The sequence below is a fragment of the Pleurodeles waltl genome, chromosome 1_1 (assembly GCF_031143425.1).
Source record: "Pleurodeles waltl isolate 20211129_DDA chromosome 1_1, aPleWal1.hap1.20221129, whole genome shotgun sequence".
Lineage (NCBI taxonomy): Eukaryota > Metazoa > Chordata > Amphibia > Caudata > Salamandridae > Pleurodeles > Pleurodeles waltl.
In genome coordinates this window covers 863,304,435-863,329,855 of record NC_090436.1, presented here as the reverse complement: position 1 = coordinate 863,329,855, position 25,421 = coordinate 863,304,435, and the positions used below count along the sequence as shown (strand labels likewise).

Genomic DNA, 25,421 nt, shown 5'->3' with positions numbered 1-25,421 from the left:
ACATATGTAAATAGGGTTATTTATGCTCTGCTTTTCTCACACCCTAATGTGCCTGGGTATGTAGTGGACATGTGCAAGTTACAAACATATCGTGTAAACTTATTTTTACTTTGTGAATTTGTTGCATTTTATAAATTTGCAAAAAAAAATTTTCCTTGGCAAGCCCATCTATCAACACTGAAAAGTTTTGTGAATCCGTGCAGAGTATTCAAATCAGAACTAAAGTATGGGTGGCTGGGCAGAGTATGAATGACAAATCAAGACGTGTCTCCGCCTCTGGGGGCGACTGGCTTCACTTCTGATATTTCCTGAGTATTGGTGGTTCTGGCCCTGTACTCAGAAAATGAAACTCACCTCAAGATACATTCAAAATCCGGTTAGGGCGCATGTACAGTGCTTAAGTTGTATTAGCGGGCCCAAAGTTGTCGTTAGAGTTCTGAGGCCAGCGCTATTGATGTCAACTTGCTGGGTACCAAGGTAGCGTTAGTTTGATTCCATCTCATGCCTCTTTAATCCACCACCAGTTGCTTCCTGACCATTTATCTCAGTCTTTCAGCTTCGTTTTTATCCCAGCTTCCTTTTCTTGTCAATGTATTTCCATCTTTTTCTTTCATCTCATTTCGTCCTCTTATGTTTTTCTCGCTCTTGCTTTGGGCCAAAGTCTAATAAGGGAAAATAAGTGGGTGTCGCCAGAAAAGCATGGTCAGTGGGTGCAGTAAGCTGGATCGCCAGTACATCTTGCGTTCAGTGCTGCAGTAAGAAAAGGGTGTGTCATGGCACCAAACAGAATTTAATGTATGCGTGGATGACGTCAGAATAGCTCTAGCAGGATATGTGGTAAATTGGAAGCTATTAATCCCCATTGCTGCTGTTGGTTGTTATTCTTGTAATCATACCAATGGTGTTACATAGTCTAGTGGGTTCATGTCAATTTGCATTCCAGACAATGAATAATTAATATACATTTCCAAAACCGAAATTATATCTTTTGGGCAATACAGAGCATGACAAACAGCACTTAAATGAACCGAAAAGAGGTGGAGAAAGTAAATAATTGTGGTCAACTTAATTTGGGGTTTTGGCGGGAAAGAAATGAAGCCATAACAAAATAAACAGTCTCCAGTCTGGCGTGACTAAGCCCTATTCTAGTCAGTATGTGCGTCAGCGCCTCAGGGACGACCACAGGCACAATTACAGGACATAACCTGTGTGGAAATGTTAGGTTTCTCTGTGGCCTGTTTAACTCATTGGTGGATAAGATCATTGGAGAGTAGGGGCCCTTTTTACAGTCGTACAATGCCAGAATCGTAGGTGTACGTTTATGAATTGTATAGGTTTACGACTATCGGATTCAGAGAACTCTCAGAGGTACATGTAATGTCCCTCCCTGCAATGTGCAAAAATATATGCAGTTCACCTAAATGTTTGGTGTGTGCCTGTTTTGCCTTACCTTAGGTGCAGGGAGTCTCCACATTGAAAGGCGTAGGGAAATCAGATAATATGTAAAAATATACACACAGCTATTGTTTCTCGTCAAAATAATTTTCCTTCAAATGTCCCATCTTGCCCCATGTACCTTGTTTAAATGGAGAACATTGGTACGCTGTCACACATTCACTACACCCGCATAGCCAGATGCAAGTTTGAAAGTACAGGGAAGAGTGTAAAAGGGATTGCAAATACTTGTGGTGTCCCAAATGGTTACGATTTCGGAAAATCACCTCATTTACACTGCATTTCCCCTGGGGATTTCCACAAATCTTCTTCTGGACGCTACTAACAAATGCAGACATTTCTTATATCTGTTTATCTGACTATACACACATTTATTGACGTAAATATTCTAAACATTAGTCCTTCAACGAGTGGCAATTAGAACCGGCTTTGTGAATTATCCTTCGGGGGCACACGCGGAGGTCCAAAGTGTTCTTAGATATGGGAAAAAGCTCAGTCAATAAGGCCTTTGAAACTCGACTTTTTGTAAGTATGATGAAGACATCCGGGAGTCAAATGTACACACTAGCGTGACACTTGCAAAGGCAACTCTGACTTATTCATCTGCTTTGCAAATGCAAAGTGTCATTTCACAGAGTAGCAAAGTGCATCATGATTCACAATTGGCATTTTAACCTCTTAATGGTCGGTGTAATACTTACAATTCAGAGGCAACTATTGGAAACACGCAGGGTTGGTATTCAGGGTCTTATTTAAGAAAAGTGGCGCTGCATCCAATGCAGTGCCACTTTTCTTGCACCCGTAAGTGTTGCCCTACCGCCACCATGTGTGCGCCGTATTTGAAAAATTGTGCACCATGACGTAAATTAAGGAACTAGCGTCAAAATGTTTAACTGTAGTTTTGCGCTTTGCAGGACTAGTGCCAAGTATTTTGATGCTAATCCTGCAAAGCACATTGAGGCCCATTGAAAACAATAGTGTGCCTCCTTTTAGCGCTTGCTCTGTGCAGGTGTTCAAAATGCCACTAAAAATGGTGCAAAAAAATCTTTTAAATTTGATTGCGCCTTTTTTTCAGCCCCCTTAAAGGGGGAACGCCCCGATTGCATACTTTTTGTCTGGTGCAGGCATAATGTGGCGCAAGGGGTTACAAAGTGGTGCAATGCATGCATTACGCCACTTTGTAAATATGGCACGGCATTTTTTGCCATAATATCGCCACATTAGCATTAAAAGTGGAGTTAATGTGACGATATACGGTGCTAGGCCCTCTTAAATCTGGGCCTCAGTTTCTACACAAATATTCTGCGACAGACCTAAGAGTATGTGAGCAAAGTAATTCACATTTGCTACTCAGTAAATATGCAATGGTCCTTGAATGGTCGTTATATCTTGGTTTCATAAACCTCAGCCGACATTGGACTAAATTTACAGATTTAAACTTTGTCTATTTTAGAGTCATTGGAGGTGGAACCAGCCTTAAGTAACGCTTTGAGCTGATCTCATCACAGTCTATAGCCAGAGTCAGACTCGGATTAGGGGAGCGTGCACTGCGAGTTTTGAAATGGTCAGAGAAATACTCCAAAGTTCGGTCTGGGATCCCCTCTTTTTATCCTGTATTCAGATATGTTTTAGACTTGTCTGAGGGTTAGGGGTCAGAGGACCCCCAAAGTGGACAGAAAGACAATACTTGTAATATTACATGTGGGGAACGCTGATCTAAGGTCTTGGACAGCTAATGACATTAATAACTTGATAGATAGCTATGTGTCCTTAATGGATGACCTCTAATTAAATTCTAAATATTCAAAAACTTTAATTTTAACTATTGGACTAAATCTACTAAATCTAATGCTTGTTCTATTAAAAGTTAAGTCCTGGAAAAATTCAGACATTCTTATACTCTGGCCTGTGTATTGTGTGTATTGATAACACCAGCAGATGGACTCAGTTGCTATAGGGCAGTAGACAAGTTTCCCCACTCTTTGGGAAGAATATGGTGAATTCTGCTAACATTTGGGTCAAAATGCCTTACTACAACAAAGGCACTTATTTAGAGAGTCTATTGAGAATACAAATCAATTGCCTGGCATTTTTTTCTGGACTTAAAACTGTCTAGGCTTAGTTTCCAATACATAAAAGCCAAATTAATTAACAGGATTTAGGATGGCTATAATGCATCCTTCACTGTCATTTCAAAAAGGGTGGGCTTTTGCTGAACCTGTTATGTTATTCTCATTCAGTAACAGTTCTCCACAAATTACAATGCTCCTTATTTTTTTCTGTGATTTATGCGTCTATATGTGTTACATATCTTTTGACTTGCTGCCGCTAGATACATTTAACAAATGTAGGCAGTTGTAAAAAAAAAAAGTCTAAATGTTATTCACTCTTCTCATTTGTTATGCTGCAAGGTGCTTTTTAATCAAAGCTGTGATCCACCATTAATGATCAGCCTAATCGAATCAGATTCTTTCTATGCAATATTTGTTGTTGATTAATTTGTTAACTTTTAATTTAATTATTTGTTATGTACATTATTTGTTTTTATATGTAGAGGTGTGTGTTTTCATGGTTATGAATCATTTTGGTCAAAATAAACTTTTATCAGAGTGAGTTTGTATTTCAGAAAGCCTATGTCACCTTCTGCAGATCAAATTCTCTTTCAGTACTGCATAATGTAATTCTTATTTTTTCACAAACATGTGATCATCCGTCCATGGCACTGTAGATTTCTATATATTCATAGATCATAGCCATTTGACATTGGATTTGGCTAAAGCTCCTAGAATGATAAATGTTTAAGAATGCTATATTAGAAACATAATATAAGACTAATAAATATGTGTACACTAATTCACTTTTCTAATTGTTATTATGCAGGTGCCAATGCATATCCACTGAGACCATATCTGCTCACCCCAATAGCCATCCAGAGCACTAGGGCACAAAGTAGGTATAACGATGCTTAGAGTACAAATAAGACCTGCCAAAAAGAGAACCTTAAGATGTATGACTCTCAACATCTGGCTGATCTTATAGACTATCCTTGGTAGACTACGCTGTGCCTTTATCCAATTGTTTCTAGTTGCAAATGATTTGCAGTTCGAAAAAGAAGCAGGATTTTATTATGAGCGTTATGTTCTGCTTGCAACTCCCACATAGTAGAAGATCATGGGCATCTCTTCTTTTTTTCGCAATACTTTCTGTTCCTTTGGATCTTACTTGCATGCTTTTTGCCTTAGTTTAACTTTTCTGCTTGGTTTATTTCCTCTTTGATCCCAAACCTGCACTTTCTGTAAGCGGTTGGAGGATGCAAACTCTGATGTTCCTTGCTTGCCCTTAATGATTCTTTCCACTTTTCAATGCTGCACTTTTAAAAATGCATTTTAGGGAGACCTTCTCCTTTTTCTGAAGTTGTGTGATCTTTCCTCACTTTCACCTGTTGGATATTTGCGGTTTGCCTAAGTTCTGTTGATTGCATAAATTACATTGATTGCATTCAAGTAAACAGCTCTGATGTTACAAATATCCAAGTCGTAGATATAATATGATTCTTTTCACACAGCTGTAAATAATGCCTTGCACTGTTGCTTCTGACAATTTTACATCTTCTTTTCTGTGGGTTTAGGGACCATAGGTGCTTCAGTTTTAGGTATGGTGACCCCAACAGGATTCCCAGTGTCTAAGGATCCATTGTGACTGTTGATGTATCCTTATTACTTACCTGAGCGTTAACTGCTGAAGTGGGAGATAGCATGGGGTCATTCTTTATCTATGGTAGCTATTAATGCATTAAATTCCATAGTTACAATGTTCAGTTCACGAATCTAAGGATACAATCAGGAGACCCTTGCCTGAGTCATTCTGAGTGTATCTGATGCTGGAGCTATGGATTGGAGAAAGCTGCAGAGTTCCTGTTTTTTTATTCCCAGAGCACATGTTGAATTGATTTCTGCTTTCTAGACTGAAAATTCGCCCAATGTACAAAAACAGGAGGATTTTCCCTTTTTTGGTGTCTTCCTTTACTAAGGCTTTACTAAAATCTTCCCATTCTGGCCACAACTTCCACTCCTTGAATATCTCTTTGTGCTTTCTCTTACCGCTTAATTTTAAATTGATCATTTTGAAGATTTTTCAATTTTCCATCCAAAATATATCCACCACTGCCTGTTGTATTACAGGTATTGTTTTTTTCCAAACACATGTTATATTTGATATACCTTCCCCCGTCTTCAAGGTATGACTAGCTTATTTGTGGGTCAATATCTCATTCAAAACAACTTCTTATCTTTCTTCATCCTACCTGTCTCAGTTTCAAGGATTTTCTTTCAGAGTTTCCACACCTTGTTCTTCTCTCACTCCTGTTATCAGGCATAATCCTCTTCTCTCAGCAACAATGTTCATTCTCAGAGACTTAGCTATTGATGTTTCTTTTCAACTTTCCCAGCCAATTCTAAGACCTCTGGCCTCCTCTACAAGTTCTTTGCTGAAGCACTATTGCTCTTGTGTGTGCTTCTTGGGTCCTGCTGCTTTTTCAGAGGTAAGTTGAGGTCCGCTGTATTTATTTACCATGCTGTCACATTTCAGGGACACGTGGCAGATAAGTCCAACCGAATATGTTGAACAATTGTGATGAGATACATTAAGAGGATGAGGAGTATTTACAAACTTATTCTGATGAATGACAACATCACTACATAGGAAATATTGTATGTTTAAACACAAACTGATGAAAAAGATCTACAGTGTCATTGCTATATCATACTTGATGAATGGGCATTCTTCTGCTCTCAGACATTGTTTGGGATTATTAGAGGAGGTGAGGACACATATAAATAAAAATAATTCAAATTAGTGGCAAAGTTGTATATCTTAAAAACAAGAACAACGCGGCCCATTTATATATAATATAATCTATTGAGGCTCCGCAGTGGTAATCAACAACGTTTTGATCCCTCAAGAAGATGGGGGGACCATCATCAGGACTCATAAGCTAAAGAGGATTGTGAAACAAGGAGAACGAGGGAGAGCGAAGATTGGAAGCTTCTATGGGGTAAAAAGGCAGCCATTCCTAAAATAAGAGGTCAGATTTCAAAATTCAGACAGTAGGCTTCCCAATAAAATAAAAAATTGCAGAAATATGGAGAAAAAAGTTCCACCTGAATCCTAGTAGGTCGAATGAACAGGTAACAGTAGTGTAACTGTGATGTCTAAAGTGGAGCATGGCATTCAGATTTTCTAGAAGAAAAATGAGGGCGGGTGGGAAATACCGCCACTTCCTTCATATCGGAGGTAATATGGGGTTCCAAAAATCCTTACTGTATTCTCCAGGAAGGGAGAAAGAAAGCCATTGTGTGTGCAAGCCAGAAAATGTGCGCATTGTGTTGCAGCCTGTCCGAGCACAGAATGCTTCACCACGCTAAGAAAATAAAAAGGGATTCCCAAAGAATGGTCCGTGGACAGCAAGTCCACACGCTGGTCACATAGTGTCTCGACCACCACTATTGACACTAAATGGGCCATGATGCAAAGTTTGATCACCAAATTTGTTCACAAGTGTCTATCACTTTGACAAGAGCACTGAGCACATTTCTCACTACACACCCACTGTGCCATCACAATGTAAACGTTTTTATATATATATATATATATATATATATATAAATATATATATATATATATATATTACTTACTATAACTAATGATGAAAATAATCATTTGGTTCATTTACATTGATTGTATTGCTTTCAGTGGTTGGACCAGTGCTTCTTGTACGTGTTTGTGTAATAGTGCAAATATTAGTGACTTGTGTTGCTGCTTCTGTACAGCTGACTTCACCAAAGAACAGTTGGTGATTGGTGCATCTTTTACATGAACGAATGATGGCACAGTCCAATGGCACTCACAACATTAATCTAAGAAACATACCTGGTCACAGACTCCAGTCAGAGATGAGGTGCTCAGAGTGGTTTGGAAACTCCCCTCAGGACTACAGTGCCATTTCAGTTGCTGACTGTGCACAATACAAATGCAATTAACACAGCATAGCATATGGGACTTCATCTATTTTAGTGCTGGGGGTTCACTTGTGACAAGTTTTGGGAGCACAAGCATTGAACACGCTTTCTGCATGAGACAGCCAGAAAGTGCTGATAAAGTCACCAGTGCAGATTCAGTAGTTGTGAGATTAGGGTGCTGCTCACCCATGAGACTCGCTACGTGATCTTGGGTTAATTGTTTTCTTTTCCTTGTGGTTGAGCTCCTTGACTGTGATTGAGTAAAACAGAAGATCCCAAACTACTTTTCATTAGACAGTTTATAAGATGTGTGGATTCAGACAAGATATCCATGGAGTGAATCACTCTGAATTGTTGGGATGGATTTTTTGATCCATATGCTTGTGATAGGCGTGTGTGAGCTCGCGGGTGAATAAGAACAGTCCAGCTCTATCTGTCCTGGGTTTCAAGCTTCACATCACTGATGAGGCACAACAAGGGGACAACCAGTCTAGGCTTGCTTGTGTTCTCATTCAGAGAGAACATAGCCTGATAATTTGATCTGGACGGTTCCTATTGGAAAAGGCCAGAGACTGATTTACATATGGTTGCTTCTCATCTGGAGCGGGAAGCGAGTGAAAACATGATGTATCGGAATGCAGCCTAGTCAATAGCCAATAACTGTGACTTTTGCAAACATTCCGCTCTACACATTTTGTAGGTTCCATCTTCATTAGTAATAATGACACCTAGGGGCATATTTAAGAAAAGTGGTGCTGCACTGTGTGCAATGTCACTTTTCTTGCACCCTTTACCGCCCCCTATCACCACCTTACTTAAAATACGGTGCACCATGGCGCAGGGTAAGGGTCAATAGTGTCATTTTTTATGATGCTATTGATGTACTCTGCAGGATTAGCGCCCCAATATTGGCGCTACTCCTGCAGAGTACCTGGGGGCCCATTATAAATAATGGTATGCCCCCTTTTAAAGCCTGCTTTGAGCAGGAGTTAAAAGTGCCGTACTAAATGATGCATGGAAATCTGTTAAATTTCCTTGCGCCATATTTTCTCCTCCCCCAGCAAGGGAACGCCCCCTTTGCATACACTATGCCTGGCGCAGGCATAATGTAGCGCAAAGGGTTACAGAGTGGCGCAATGCATGCATTGCGCCACTTTGTAAATGTGGCGCGAAGATTTTGGCCACGTTGGTTCATATGAGTGTAAAAAAAAATTATGCTAATGTGGCGCAATGTGGCGCTGTGGGCTTATAGATATGCACCCCAGAGTTTCTGCACAGAAATAGTATATTTACTTATTTTGAAAATCCTTCACTGATCTCTTTGATGTTTTTTAGATGATGGCTTTAGAAAGATCTGTCCTCATGTTAACTACGGTTCAACAAGCTGTACCCATCCTGTGCAACTGATGAACCCAACTATTGAGATGCTGGCTGGGAAATTGTGTATGGGTGCAAGATTAAACAAAGTAATCTACTTCACTAATTTAGTTTCCACCACTAAAATCAACTATTGTATCTTTTCTGGTGGCTTATTCTTTAGTTAATGCTTCTCTGAATTCCCTTCGTGAAATGCTACACTCCCTGACCCAGTTATGAATCACAGCTTTTATATAGGTGACTAGTAAAGGCCACATTAAACATTATAAGGCAGGTATTAGCTCAAATCAATAAGGAATTATGAAAGGATCTACAAGGACAGCCACGGCTATCATTTTGCCAGTGAACTGAAGAAGATGCTACAGTTTTTACAGAGTAAAATTTCAAAGAATGCCCCAGATATGTGTGTAAAAATTCACCAAGCAGAATTGTCCTCTAAACATTACCCAGGCAAAGCTCTCTTGAAGTAGTGGCTCACGGGGCGTGGAAGGGGTGGGGCAGCGTGCAGGGGGGTGAATAAACATTAATTAAAAAAAAACCTTACCGTTACTCGCTGCTGCAATGCTCTGCTCCTCCGTTGCAGGCTGCAGGCACAGGCTCCCAGCCTGCGGCCAATTCTGACGCTGCTCAGAGTAGTGTCAGGATTGGCTGGGACCGCCCGGAACTGTGTTGCTGGGCTGGAGAGAGCCTACTGCGCATGTGTTTTTGGCTGGTCCGAGACAGCTGGCCAAACACACATGCACTCCAAGGGTGAGTGCTGTGCACTCCCCCTCACTGCTGGTCACCCCATGGCCCCACCCCTTTACAAGAAAACTATAGTAAACTCGGTTTATTATCATTTTTTTTGTGAAGGTTTTGCAGCTGCCTCTGCTGGCGGGGGGCAACACTCCTCTGCCCTAACGGAGGAGCCGCCCCTGCTCTCTTGTAGATCTTCAGTTCCTGTTACATTGATGCTGTTTAAGGTAGGAAAGTGCTAAAACTTCGTTAGTCTTTGTTCACGTCCTAAATGCTCATTACAATTAGTGAGAACGAACAGACGATTAACTGCCTCCTGCTAATGAACACCTGTAAGATGGTCATATGTTAGTCTTGACCCACCAGGCTCTCAGTCAATTCTTTGTTAAGTCCATCCACAGGCAATGCCATGGTTTGTAACCCAGTGCCCTTTTCCCTACTGTTTACCTCTTCCTATGCAGCCCACGTCCTTTAGCTCTCTGCATTGCCTTCTCCACCGGCACCTGGGGTTATTGTATGGCATCTTAGCATAATGCCGAGGGCTATAACGGTTGTTAAGGATACTCTTTCTGAGTTACAGGCCCAAGTATGCCTGGGATTATCACCAGAGGAAGGGTCTTTAATAACTGTTATACCCGAGGCAAGAGGGCTATAATGCTATTATATCATTCTGTCCACTGAGGTAGAATGTAACAGCAAGAATTGGAATGTTGGAGCAGAAAGTGTGTTCTATCATCATCATCATTACAACTTTATTCGATTTTTCGAGAAAATCACAAAAGTATACACAATAAACTATTAAACAAAGAAATATAAAAAGGTCTAAAACACAGCCATTACAAATCGCAAAAGGTGAGCTACAACACATTAACCAAAAAAACCTAAACAATGTCATAAATGGCACAACAGTGCCCACTTTAAGCACAAAATAACAATCAAATTCACATTCAGGATCCCAGATAAGAAACACGCCACAAAAAAGCAAATACTTTAACAATTGCAAAAACAAAAAGGCTGGTCTCGCTTGGTTAAAATTCAAATGCAGAAAAAGCGGCCTGATATACTTGTTAAGGAGGCTGTTAAATCTTGGGCATGTCATGACAATGTGAAAGGTGACAGGGGTGGAAACATCATCACAAGTAAGTCCGATACTTTAAACCAAGACCCTTTAGGCAACAGCAGTTGGTAAAACTAATTAAATCTAAAATACGTTAACAGCCTGTGATGGAAATTGGACATCTCCAGTGTCAAATAAGGTTCCACCCCGGGGACAGATTTAACCATAATAAAATGGTGCATAGAGCACATATAAAGTGCTGCAGACTCTCGCTCGGATGCTATCCTGGTGGGAAAAGCCTGATTTATCCAAGAAAGTCCCTGTTCACATTGTGCCCGGTTCAGCAAAGAGCTCAGTGCAGCCTAGCAAGGTTAAGGTTTGGCTGATAAATGAAAGCCATGGAATGCGTGACATACAACCCAAAGCTAGTGAGTCACTAATGAAAAGTCTGTTAAAGCTCAGGTCCTCCTTTCACAAAATAGACAGCCAAAGAACGCAGAGGCGTAGCACAATAAGGTCAGAAATATCCCCAGCCCAGCTTCCTCATGAACCATCTTGAAAGGTATACTTTGGGGAACTCTGAGAAGGCCTTTCAGGAACGAGATTTCAATTACCTGCAATTGGGAAGATGACAAAAAAAACCAAACATCCCACCTGTAGCAAGCCACCGTAATACATTTAACCTTGAATACTTCCATCATGGTCTTCAAATGTGTGTGGCCTATGCGCCTAGACATAGCACTGACCCACTGATTGCTTATTTGAACCTAATGGTATGTTTCTTCAGCAAGGGTTGTCAAGAAAGCTTGGAATTCAATAGGTTCCCTAGATATGAAAAATCATCGACCCTAAAGATGGGATGACCCTATATCGAAAAGCTTTTAGAACTGGAGTTTCTGGGGCCCACCACCATAACATGGGACTTTGTGGTAAGAGCCAGCCCATCCATAAAAAGTACAACAAATTCTAGAAGGTGCTGTAGACCCTTGGCCGTGCATGTCATTAAGACATTGTCTTCCGCACATAGGAGAACAGGCAGATGACGACCGCCCATGCTCAGTACATCCACCTCTTGGTCCAATAAAACCTATATCATACCATTAATTAAAGGATGAAAAGAAAAGGGGGCTAGGATACACCCCTGGCACACCCCTCATTTAAAGTTATAGGGTTTGGTACAATCTCTGTTCTCTCTAAATCTTACAGAAGCAGTTAGGTCCTCATGGAGTTTACGCAAGAAGGAGATCAGGACAGGCTCAACCCTCATGGTGCCAAGCAAGGCCCAGAGCTTAGATCTATTAACTCTGTCAAAGGTTGAGCTTAAGGCCATAAAGGCCAAGTGAACCACCCCTCTCTCCCCATAGTATACTTCATAATCAACATATACAAGTTCAGTGTGTGGTCCAAGGTGCCCCACCTTACCCATATAGTGGTTCCAACAAAACATTCTTATCTTTAGCCCATGTGTGTGCTAGCCATTATCATATCTGATAACCCACAACCACTAAGGACCCATCATGTGCTACCCTTCATGGTTTCTAAAGACTTAAGCATGAGCCATATGGCATCTCGTCATCATTTGCACCTCAAAAGGAGCTCCATTTACAAAGGTGGATTGTCTCCTTTTACATCACCAGTTTTCTAAATCAGTTATTCACTGGAAGATCTACACAAGATCTTCCTTATTTGTTATTGAACCTCTTTTGATGAGCATCAATAGGGATGTTGCTGCCAAGAAATAGATCATGTTCATCTCCATTGCCTCACTCAATTTCATAGATGTAAGTCAAAAAGTGTGCTCACATTTTCTGACATAACATCTCTAAATAGCCAATCGTTCTTTCATATATTTTGCATGCATTTCCCTAAATCATAAGCAAATGTTACAGACCTATATATACCATTCTTCTACTTCTATCCCGTTTTCTGCTTTAGGGTCTCATTAGCTCTTACCAACTTTCCCATCACAACCAGTTTCTGTAGTGATTCCTGGAAGTGTACCAAAAGGAATGGTGTAGGTAGCGCTCCAGGCTCCTTCAGCAGCACAGACTGTGTACCATATGCCCCCCATGTGTATATCTATCTTTGAAATGCTGCTCTTTTTTGAAAGTTTCCATGTTAGACCAGTCCTATGACTTTCATAACTTGACTTCTTGCATCCTCGGATGCTCAAATGACAATAGTTTACATCTGGAAAAGGACAAGTTTTGCTCGTCTTCAATTGCTTTGAGCTTGAGAAGCCTGCATTTCCCCTGTAACATATGTTTGCCATAGTTTTAACTCTTGTTAGTTCAGAGTTGGTACAGAGCAACTTGTAAGTGCAATCATTTCATATTTCCTGATTCCTCATTTATCCATAATGATGCTATTTCAGTTGATACGAAACACGACTAGTGACTTGACTGGTGGCTAAAGATGTGTTAGCAAGACTGTGATTAGACTCTCCTTTTTAGGTCTGCCTTGGAAGCACAGCTGTATGTTGACCTATTGTTGGTTGCCAGTTTTTCAAACTATACCTAGAGATGGCATTGGCTCTGCCAGGAGGAGTATTTCTGTTCCAGCTCATGGTACTGGCTGTTTGGTGAATCATTCCATGTCGTGAGGATTGCTTGCATTAAATGAAGGAGGGACGATTTTGCTTCCTAAAAGTACACTGAATAATCACACCTGAAATCTTTATCTCATAGAATCTCTGCATGGAGAAAGGAATATTTTTTGCTTTTTTTTCTCACTGCAGTATACATTTCTAAAGGTTTAGTCAAGACTCAAGATGAAAGACAGTCTTGCTGAATTGTCCATTTATGTCTCTTTTCTTGCCGATGATGTGTTTGAAAGGACAAGGTGTGTTACACAAAGACCATGGGTAAACTTTTCAATTTGCTTTTATTATTTTTTTATCTTTTCAGAGAGTAGCCAAAAGGAGTGAACTGGCATCGAAAGTCATGCCCCTTGTTTGATTATTTGCATTTACGTGATATGTATGCCACTACCAATGCAAATCTACAGACAAAGGGCATCAGTGGTAAAATCCATTCCCAAATTCCCCTTGCAGCCCGGGTGCCAGTGGGCCTTAAGCTTCAGACATGATGTGGCCGCACAAGACAGGACATCCACAGACCTACACTGCCCAAGAGGACTTTACCTTGGCTGAATGCGGCGGCTGGGACTCTGAGGCGTTGAGGCCTGTTACCCAAGGGGGCTGTGACAGAAGGGTACTGCCACCTCTATCGCCAGAGCTGACTTACTGGCTTTTAGCAAATGAAGGCGGCAAGCAAAATCTATGCACACTATAATCAGGATCGCATTACGGCAGCGCTTAGAACACTAGAAGCCCGCCGTGCGCATTTATCCTCTGCCTCCAAATCATATTAGGCAACTGAGCAGAGCCTGGGAAATGATTTGTCCTGCATTTGCTATTAATGCCTCTCAATTCATTTTTATTGAGCTAATTAAACTGGGAGCGATATTTCAAGTGCGGATTGTTTCTTACATTATTGAATTGGCTAACATATTATTGCATTAGGAATTACGATGAATAAGACTCTTACTCATAGCCAGAGATGGAGAATGACAGAGAGGGTGGAATATGGGAGAGTGTTTTGATTCAAAATATGGCTTCCGACTCGGTGCGGGGTTCACGCGAAAGAAAACGGGCACACGTGCTCGTGACTAACTCGTTCTAGCTGTCGGGAGAAAGAAAACATTGTTGCATCATAAAATCAGATATTAATAAATGATGCGAGGGTGCTAATTAGTACCGTCATTTTCATAGAGTCACAATGAGCACTCTGCAGGGAGTGGGAAGGTGTGGGGTCGACCCAGTGCTTAATTTGTAAATATAAACGTGCCGGTGTCCAAGCTCTCCTTTGAAACTTGTGGCTGCTGCAATTAAATGTGTGAACATGAAATATTGAAGCAGCGTAATCCTGAAGCCATCTCGGGCCTCTCAAATCCATTTACAGACCCTTCTGCCCCTTCAGCTCACTCTTGCAGCTACCTGCTTTCTCCCATTGTCACACTTTCTCGTTTTTCTCTTCCCCTGTCTTTCCCATATTTGTCTTGTGCTCAAAGTAAATCCTTGAGGCAGAAAAATAAGTGCCGGCCCTCAAAAATAAATGCCAGTGCTCCGCACCAGAAACAACAAGCACAAATTAAGCACTGGATGACCTACTATGCTTCCATGCTCTCAGTCATTTCTGATACAAAACAGCGGGTAATGGCAATGAAATACATAGTTATAAAAGCACGCGCACTTCTGTGAAAAGACTGATGCAGCTACACTCCTTGTTCACTTTTGGGGTGTGCTGTGGCAGCAGTTATATCAGTAAAGTTTACTATAAGATGTGACTTAAAAATTGATCATGTATATCATGGGGTGGAATATTGAGGAGAACTTTTTGTGCCCAAAGAAGCCCACCAACAGTGACTAGCCAAAACTAAGCGGTAGAAGATGTGACTTAGAGTAGACCTTGACCCCACTTACTACCTGGCCCCAATCACTTAAAATTATGACCTCTTGTTGCTTCCCTTACCATTCCACAGTTTAGAATTTACTGCTTTGGGGCTTAGGAAGTGCAAAGAGGCAGCTGCAGAAAACAAGCAGAGCCTTTAATGCTCTTTTACTTCCTGTTCATGCTCCTGGCTTTATGACCCCCCCTCCCCAGGAGTAGCAAGTGCATATCCACGCTTTGCTACCTCTGGCTATCTGTAATCGACATCTATGCAGATGTTTTAAAAAGGTGGCTGTTCAGGTTGCGAAAACTAGGCTCACACACCCTCACTTAAGGACTGTCTGTTTTGTACGTGCCAGTATTAGCATGGTCAAGTGCAGGGCTGGAGGCGGCCCGAATGGAATCTGACATGCAGGTGTGCTTGTATTCTGCATACCTGAACCCTTTTTCAGTGCTGAGGGATGGACACCACTCTTTTGTGGTTAACGAATGTAAAACCACACTATGTCCACACTATAGCCCTCATTTCAACATTGGCCTACCAATGGCAAAAACCGCTTACCGCTGCGGCAACTGCTGCCAAAAGACCGTCGCCACAGCTACCATCCGTCCGCCATAATATGACCACAGCCGATTTCTGCCACAAGAAGGGTGGGAATCCGGCTGTGGCCATACTGGCGGATGGTGGTAAGGTGGCGCTGCTACCACCAGCAGCGCCATGCCAGTAGACCACCACCAGCCATATTATGACAAAAAATGCAGCCTGGTGGTGTTCTGCTGGTGGGTGCTGCTGGCGGTAGCAGCCCCCCATTCCGTCCCCTGCCGGAAGACCCCCTGGAACTAGGTATTTCGGGTTTCCGACAGGGAAGGGAGGTGGGGGTTGTTGTGTGTGTGTGTGTTGGGAGGTGTGCATGTATGTGGGAGTGTGTGCGTGAATGCAAGTGTGTGTGTAGTGTTGTTTGCGTGCATGTATGAATGTGTGTGAGTGCGTGTATACATGTGCGTGAGTGCATGTATGTATGGAAATGTGTATGCTTGTCAGTGTGTATGTTGTGATGTGTGTGCGGATGTGTGCGTGAATGAACGTATGCATGCGTGGATGTATGTGTGGATGAGTGTGTTTCTGCGTGTGTGTGATTTGTGGGGGCATGGATGTAGGGGTGGTTAGGGGGTGTCTGGGGAGGTTTCGGGGGAGGGGGCCTTCTATTAGTGACAGGGAAGGAATTCCCTATCACTGATAGGGCCTACAGGCATGGTTTTTGTGGCGTTACGAACACCATGATAACCATGGCGGTAGGCAGGGACATAATACCGCCGGCGGCACAGTGGCAGCCACCGGGCTGGAGATTCTCATCTCCAGCCCGGCGGCTGCTACCACCATGGCGGTCGGAGTGATATATTGACGGGTTGGCTTGAGCCAATCCACCACTGTCATAATGTTGCCGTAAGTACCACCAGCCTGTTGGTGGTACTACCGCCACATTAGCCCCAACCGCTGGGGTCAGAATCACCCCCTATATGCCTAAAGATTACGTGGCATATTTATGAAAAGTGCTGCATCATTTCATGATGTGCCACTTTTCTTGTGCCCCTTTGAGCCCCCTAATGCCACCAAGTGTGTGCTGTAATTATGGTACAGCGCACCATGGTGCACGTTATGGAACTTGCATCAAAAAGTTTGATGCTAGTTTGGCGCCTTGCAGGATTAGCGCCCAAAATTGGGATGCTAATCCTGCTAAATGAAAGGAGGCCCATTGAAAACAATGGGAGCATCATTTTAACGACCGCCTTAGACAGGCGTTAAAAACGACACTAAAAATGGTACATTGGAATCTAATAGTTTCAATTTTTTTGGGCATCCTAAAGCCAGAACGCCCCCTTTCATACATTAGGCCTAGCGCAGGTGTAATGTGTCTCAGGGGTTTACAAAGTGGCGCAATGCGTGCATTGTGCCACTTTGTAAATATGGCATGGCATTTTTGCCCCCTAACTCCAAATTAGCGCCAAAAAGTATGATGCTAATGTGACGCAAGGTGGTGCTACGGGATTCTTAAATCTGGCCCTAACTGTTCAACTGCTCTAGTAAATGATTAAATTGCAATATGATATTTTGCTGTACTTTGGTGTCCTTAATGCATAGACGATTGTTGCCCTCCTTAGTCGTTTTTCCTTTCCATGAAGGATGGAGCCAAGTTTTCTGCTCTTTAAGCATCTGCAAATCTAATGTCTAGATCTAAATATGCCCAGCATTCCCACTCCTTGTCAGGCTTAATCATTACACTGTTTTCTTCCATAGACCCACCCTCGACAAACCTGAGCACCACCAACCTCACAGTGATGGAATACAGTGATGCCAACATATTCTGTGACACGTCGGGGCAACCGCTTCCAAATGTATCCTGGGCAATTTCTCATCTTGTTTCCAAAACTGTTGTAAGTTTCTTTCCGATTATCTGATTGAAAGGATTTGACATTCTTTCTCTAATGAGAAAACAAATGCAATTAGTATGATTACTGTGTGTAAACACATACAGCAATTGCTAAAGCGATTTCACCTTGTTGACTTCAAGTCCGGTAATACTGTTCCCTGAACATATTTCATGCACATGCACCTCATCATCTGGGACCACTATCGCCACTAGGGCTGGAAGTTACTGAACAGGTTTTGGTTAGCAGAAGTTTAGAATTTGTGAGAAAATCTACTTGGCTTTGTACCAGCCCTGCCATTTGTGTTCAGAAGCAGAAGTACAGTAAAATTCTGTCATTGAACATTTTCCCATGGAACACAATAGATCAGAATCTCGATGAAGACAAGTGGAACAGTCATTAGAAAGGAGATTTGTATTCATTCATCAATAGAGTCGTGCGTGAAGTAATGACACGTCCCCAAGAGGCCAGACCTTGAAGATGAGGTGGTGTGCAATTAAGATTTACATCTGATGGTACAGTATGCCAGCGTGTAAACAGTTATTTATGACAACACCTGGGCCTATATTCTAACAAGATGTATATGGTGGATTAAGCGACCAGAAATTACAATACTAGTTATAACAACTAATCGTGGATTGTTAGTCAAGGTTAGAGAGAATTCATTACTCCACCCAAGATACCCACATGTGAGAATGCACAGTTTCAGAGGCAGGAATGATTGTGACACATGCATCGGGTTAACATGCATGGGTGGCCCATTGGCTGCAATAGGTCATACTGTGCAGTGGTATATTCTGAAGAAGTACCCATCCCTGATGCAAAAGACAACATGTTAGATAAGCAACGCTTCTCTCCTTGGCAAAGAGATGATCAGGATGTTTTTAATTAGGAAATGTAGGATTTAGATTCGTACTTGGCTTACCCTAGGTGTTATACATTAGTAGGGTTAAACCTGTGAAAAGCCTAGTCCTCATCATGTAATCGGGCTCTCTTGAGACCTGAAAGAAGACTTCAACACAGGAAAAGCAAATATTTTATATGGAAAACTTTGCAACCTGTGGTCCTAAACAGATAAGGTTCAGAGAACAGGATGGTATTACAAGGGAACAGGACTGACTTTTGTTGTTTCCACAGTTCGCAAATTGTGGAGAAATGTATTTTCACCTGCTATAACTTGACATCTGAGAAGGATGTCTTCTGCATAGACTGTGTTTCTATAGCTACACTAGGCAATGGAATGGATGAGTGAATTATTGTTTATGTGCATGTTGAATCACTGCACCATCGAAGCACTTGTTGACATATGGCAATATTGGGGTGTGTGACAAACACCAGAAATTATTAAGATTTAGACGAAATTCTTTGCATTGGTGGATCATTCAAATGTTTGTGTCTGTTTTGAACTCTGCAGGTAGATACGAATAAGCGCCCTGCCTCTTTGCAACTGAAGAACATCTCATCTCAGGATAATTCAAAGAGGATTGTATGTGTGGCAGAAAACATCGCTGGTGAGGACCAAAGCTCAGTGGAGCTGGTGGTGCACTGTAAGTAAACATCTGAATAATCAATTTTACAATCTTCAAAATTGTGCCATCTTCTAAAAATACCAAATTAGGGGCCAGATGTAGCAAGAAAACATTTTGCGAGTTGCAAATTGCGAGTACTAGCGACTCGCAATTTGCAACTCGCAAAATGTAATGCAGAAAGGTGTCTCAGACACCTTCTGCGACTCGCTATGGGGTCGCAAAGACCCACCTCATGAATATTAATGAGGTGGGTCGCAGTTTGCGACCCCATAGCGAGTCTAGGCACTCACAGGGATGGTGGCCTGCTGGAGACAGCAGACCACCACGTCCGTGACTGCTTTTTGAATAAAGCAGTTTTTTTTTTTTCTTTTTGCAGCCTGTTTTCCTTAAAGGAAAACGAGCTGCAAAAAGAAAAATACCGAAACCATTTGGTTTCGGTTTTTTTCAGAGTAGGCAGTGGTACATAGGACCACTGCCTGCTCTGAAAAAATATTTTTATTGGCATTCACAAAGGGGAAGGGGTCCCATGGGGACCCCTTCCCTTTTGCGAATGAGTTACCATCCACTTTAAGTGGATGGTAACTGCGAGTTGGTTTGCGACCGCATTCGTGGTCCCAAAGCAACTCTGCATGGCGATGCGGTCGCAATTAGGAAGGGAACACCCCTTCCTATTTGCGAGTCGCAGCCTCAAATTGCGAGTCGGTACTGACTCGCAATTTGCGGTTGTGCATCGCGTTTGGCCTTTTGCACCTCGCAAACTGCGTTTTTCGCAGTTTGCGAGGCGCAAAAGGCTTGCTACATCTGGCCCTAAGATTCCTATTAGAAAGAAATCTAATTTGTGAACTGTTACTAATATTGTGGGCATCAGTATAAGGCTTCTTTTATTGTTTCTGCATCAAACAAGTAAACAAGAAACATGGTTGAACTGGAATAGAATATACTTGTATTTTGCACCTTGGCTAAAACTGCGTGGCGTGACCATTGAACAAAACTATTTTATTTTCATTTATATAGTGCAAACTATCACGGTCTTGTTGTGCTTTAGGCTATGTCATGGGTAAAGATTTTAATAGATGTGGTGCTTCCAGCAGAATAGTAAGATTTTTTGGATGGTTTACTTTGTCCCAATGTATGTTCCCCCATCCAAGGCTAGGTGTCTTCCTAAAACCACATATAGGCACACCCTGTCCTGTGTCCATATTTCCCTTTCCCATGGAAGTCTTTGAATATATATTGGTCTAACTTTGTTTTATTTACTAACCTTGACTAACTAGAATAATTATTGATGTTTTTTTAGATTTGGAAAGCTGGTACTTGAAGTATCTTATAGGATACTCATATTTCTCAACTTAGTTCATGAAAAAAACTATTTTCACAAAGAAAAGAGGCATACTGTCTTTGGACAGAGAGTGCAGACTCTAGGCGGGCTTCCCAATCAAATTCCTTCTATCTAGATAGCATTTAATTGGCAGATGCTGTTAATGTCTTCTTTTTGTTCTTTGTGATATTGTTTTACTTTTATTTTTTTATATCAGTATTAGTACCATGATTGTTATCATTATTTCACACTTATTAATATTATTTTGTTTGCTATTCTTTTAGAGTTATTTAGTGTTCTTATTTTAATGTTGTTTGTTTTTTGTGTTTTTATGATTGTGGTTTTACAATTGTTAGTTATTTCTTTCAATGTTAAAGTTTTAGGCCCTCATTCTGACCTTGGCGGGCGGCGGAGGCCGCCCGCCAAAGTCCCGCCGTCAGGTTACCGTTCCGCGGTCGAAAGACCGCGGCGGTAATTCTGACTTTCCCGCTGGGCTGGCGGGCGGTCTCGTTCAGACCGCCAGCCAGCCCAGCGGGAAAGAGGCTTCCACGATGAAGCCGGCTCGGAATCGAGCCGGCGGAGTGGAAGCTGTGCGACGGGTGCAGTTGCACCCGTCGCGTATTTCACTGTCTGCGCAGCAGACAGTGAAATACATGTAGGGGCCCTCTTACGGGGGCCCCTGCAATGCCCATGCCAGTGGCATGGGCACTGCAGGGGCCCCCAGGGGCCCCGCGACCCCCCCTACCGCCATCCGGATCTCGGCGGTCCGACCGCCGGGATCTGGATGGCGGTAGGGGGGGTCAGAATCCCCGCGGCGGTGCAGCAAGCTGCGCCGCCGCGGAGGATTCAATGGGGCCGCGGTACACTGGCGGGACCCCGCCAGTGGTGCCGGTCCGACCGCGGCTTTACCGCCGCGGTCGGAATCCCCAATGAAGCACCGCCGGCTTGTCGGCGGTGCTCCCGCGGTCCTCCGCCCTGGCGGTCAAAGACCGCCAGGGTCAGAATGAGGGCCTTAGTGTTGTTGTACTACTGTTATTATTGTAATGTTGTTATGATTCTGTTGTATTTTTGTTGATTCCATCACCTTTACTGAACACAAATCCTCCAATGATAGTGATAATACAATTTGGTTTATCACTCCACCTTCCAGGAAGTGCTTCCATTGGAATACACGAAGGGCTATTTTACACCTGGAAAATACACTGAGTCATCACACTGTTTGTCAAATTCATTTCATTATATCCTATATGCATTCTATACTAAACTAATCTTTGTTTACTGCTTTTTTCATAGCATTGGCTAAGCTAATAGGGCATGACTTAATTTGATATACACATGTAAACAGCATTTGTTAGTGTCTTTGTCTACATGTGTTATAAAAGCCAGATCTGTAGGGTTTACAAATTATTGGGAACACATGCTTTCTATTTCTACAGTCCTCTGTGTTAGGAGAGATTTAGCAGAGCATAGCTTTAGGAAACTCTCTAGCTGCTGACAAGGCTCTATGAAGGACAACCCTCTTTGAATGAGCACTTCCCTTTTGTTCACAAGCCTCACTCTAAATATGATTGTTTGTTAAATCAATGCAAACAGCGTCTCTAGTTTCACTGTAGATGGGGTATTTCAAAATTTTAAAAATAAGCTTTTTTTGCATTCAGTTACTCAGCAGTTTGAATTCTATCAAGTTGATCTGTTACTTCAAAAATGGTTAAACATGGACAAGTAGGGAATTGCCAGTTGCAATTCTTTGACAAAGCTTTAGCCTGTGACCTAAATAAGGCAAAAATGAAGAATAAATATTTTACTTCAGCCTAGCCCACAGGTTGTTGAGCACAGCGTCAGTCTTCAGAGTAGAGTAGGAGAGTCACAGGGGCTATGGAAACCTGGCCTGTCTTATGCTTGACCTTGGATTCAGATGCACGCCATGCACCACTCCAAGTTTCTGAACTCGACTGTCCACTGTGCAGGTGTCTGACCTTTACTTAGCTCCTGTCACTTTGTCTTACACATACTCCCTGCAATTATTTTAACAGCTGTTTACTATGGCTGTGGTTAGTGAATTTCACTACCATTTCACCATTAGCACCAGCAAAACATTTTTTCAGTTTAATACAATTTTATTGAAATTATTTATTGAAATTAAAAAAAAGAATAGTAGAAATAAACAAATATAACAGTACAAATAAAGAATTGTCTACAAAACATATTATGTAACATTTCATAATGAAGGAAATCTATAATACGTATAAACATATTGTAATGGTATTATATAATATAATTTCATTACTGAAAAGAAATGAGACAGGAGAGAATAGAAAAGAGTAGAGGAAAAAAGAGAAATGAAAAGAGAATTAAAATTCAGTATTACATGAATAAGTAGTAAAGAGAAACAGCAATAAATCTGACTTCTTTTTACCATGAATACTTTGAGCAGAAATTGCAAAAGTTCTATGTTTGTCACAGATATGATTCCATCATGGAAAAATCAATTAAGTGTAAGAATCTTTCCATAAGCAATATTCTGTCTAAATGATATAGCAAGAAAAATGTTTAATATTTTAACATTCCTATAATATGTACACTAACTAAGAGTAACAGAACCAAGAAAAATATTTCTAAGAAGTTAAAGGCAATGAAAACTTAAATACTATTGAACATTTAGCCCAAATGGACTTCCAGTATTGATAAATATTTGTATTGTGAAATAATATACGTATTAAAGTTGCAGGTTCCTTAGTAGAAGATCAATGTAAATTGGAAGAATTAGAGTTAAAATTCTCAATTTGAGTAAGTGTAAGCAATAATCTGTTATAAATAAAGAATAACAAGTATATAATGGCTGCAGACCTTGAAGTTATAGAACAGTTTCTTCCAAATTGTGGTCGAAGTACATATGTGAAAACTTTGCTGCATGTTTCTTTCCTACATAAGTTCCACAGCAGACGTAGATCTTTTGAACGTTAAGTTCAATAACAAGCAAGAATTAAGTAAATTAGTATTGGCTATATAGAAACTGTCATAAAAAGAAATGTTATCCAGAAAGGAAGACTCCATCTGAATCTATTATAGACTGGAAAGCACAGGATAATTGAGCACTAATGAATGTGCTTGTGTGATAATGAATGAGGTATGGTACAATTTGAAATAAAGGAATATGACACTACCTTCTGACTTTGGCTGCTTAAGATTAGACAGTGCTATACATGGAGGTTTATTATTCTGCAAAATAAATTGTATTTAATTGCCTAAAATGTATATGGGAATTCTGAAGGGCAGCATAGATTGTTAAAATAAAATGTGAAGAACTACCATCATTTTTATAGTATCTAGTCATTCCCGCCATGATAGATATAAAGGAGACTAAGTAGCTAGCAGAGCATCAAGCTTATCTTTCAGGGAGAAAATATTGAATTCTGTAATGTTTTATGAGTGGTAGCATACCAAGTACCAAGATTAGTAATTTTATACAGAGTCCTTGCAGAATTAGTAGCTTGGAACATCTTACTTATATAGAAAGCAGTTGCATTTATATTAATTTTACTACCAGAAACTTTGGATATGAGTTATTGTTATGTTCCTCTTAAAAAAGGGGTCAATGAGGAGGAGGGGTTGGTTTTATATATATATATATATATATACACATATAGATAGATAGATAGATAGATAGATAGATAGATAGATAGATAGATAGATAGATAGATAGATAGATAGATAAATATGTAATCTGCATACACCGATAATTTGAGTTATATCCCATGGCGAAAGGTCATTTTTTGTTTTTTACTATCCCTTACACCAGGTTTTTTCTGGACATGCCAGGCAGTAAAAAAAGGCTATATTCTGCCCATCTAAATTGGGCAGGTGGACATATAGCCATTTCTCCTTCTACTCTTATTCTATCGGGCCATCAGAGAAGTTTGGCCAAAACCAAGACAAAGTAGTCCCTACCATTACCAAACTATGGTCCACCTGCATCTAAATTTGGCAGGCAAACCATTATATTGGTGGTAGGGTACTCCGGCGCCATGTCACTGGAGTATCCTAACCACTATATAGGTGGTTAAATACAATAGAGTTGAAACTAACATTACTTTAAAATGATACGAAATAATAAAAATGTATTTTAATTGAATTTAGAGTTGGGTTAGGGCTAGTGCTAACGAGAAGTAGCATATAATTTTCATAAAAAAAAGTTTTTTTGTTTCATTTAGGGTTAGCGTTAGTACTGGTAGTAATGAACATTGATGTAATTCCATTAGATTAAAAATATGATGAGGGAAAAGGCTGCCATCATTGTCAGATTTAGGGTTCGAGATACGGAAGGAAGTGAAGGTAGGGCAAAGTAAAGGGGAGATGGCAAAAGTCATTTCAGTTTTATTACTTTGTATGGAAAATAAAGGGAAGTGGAGGTAAAAATAGAAAAGTGAATCTATGGGGAAGTAAAAGTGCTAGAACCAAAGACACACAGCCATAATGGATGTGTTAACTCACAGATAGAGTGTTAGGGCACTTGCTGCACAATCAGGAATTCCTTTTGAATGAGTGAATGAGTGGGGTAGTGAGAAGGCAAGAAAGCAATTCAGTGAAGGCATTAGTGAGTATGTGAGCAGGTGAATGATTAAGTGAGTGAGTTAGTGGTTAGGTGACTATGTGAGTAAGTAAATGATAGGTAGAAATATGAATAAGTAAGTGGTTGAACAAGTGAATGGGTGAGTGAATGGGCAAGAGACTGAGTTTACAACTATAGAACAATGTATGGAATTAACTGTTTATGACAAATGTCACTATTTAGGAAATCATCATTTAAAACGTAGTGACGAATCTAATTATGTACAAAGTGAGAACAAATAAAAAAAAATCTAGGTAATAATACATCTGTAGAGCAACAAAACAAACATACTTGGTGAATTGCCAAACTGTAGGAATTTGAAATCCATAAAATATTCGAAATACATTCAGTCATAGTGGTTAATTCTTGCTGGCATTATACAAGACCAGAGGGGAAGTGAATGGCGGAATGGAAACAGTATAAATGAAACTGAAGCAGGCAGACAT

General features: G+C 40.9%; 1 protein-coding gene across 14 annotated transcripts in view; it reads left to right on the top strand.

The window, feature by feature from the left end:
* The window catches only part of NTRK2 (neurotrophic receptor tyrosine kinase 2), a 445,567-nt gene that overhangs the window by 93,764 nt on the left and 326,382 nt on the right, over nucleotides 1-25,421 (top strand). For 10 of the 14 annotated variants that reach the window (XM_069229668.1, XM_069229708.1, XM_069229703.1 and 7 more), the window contains 2 exons: nucleotides 17,389-17,525; nucleotides 18,934-19,066. In XM_069229668.1, coding sequence (XP_069085769.1) covers nucleotides 17,389-17,525; nucleotides 18,934-19,066 — 270 coding nt within the window. Of the gene's footprint in view, nucleotides 1-4,335; nucleotides 4,405-17,388; nucleotides 17,526-18,933; nucleotides 19,067-25,421 lie in introns of all 14 variants that reach the window. The other 4 variants (XM_069229641.1, XM_069229659.1, XM_069229633.1 and 1 more) reach the window with 1 other exon arrangement.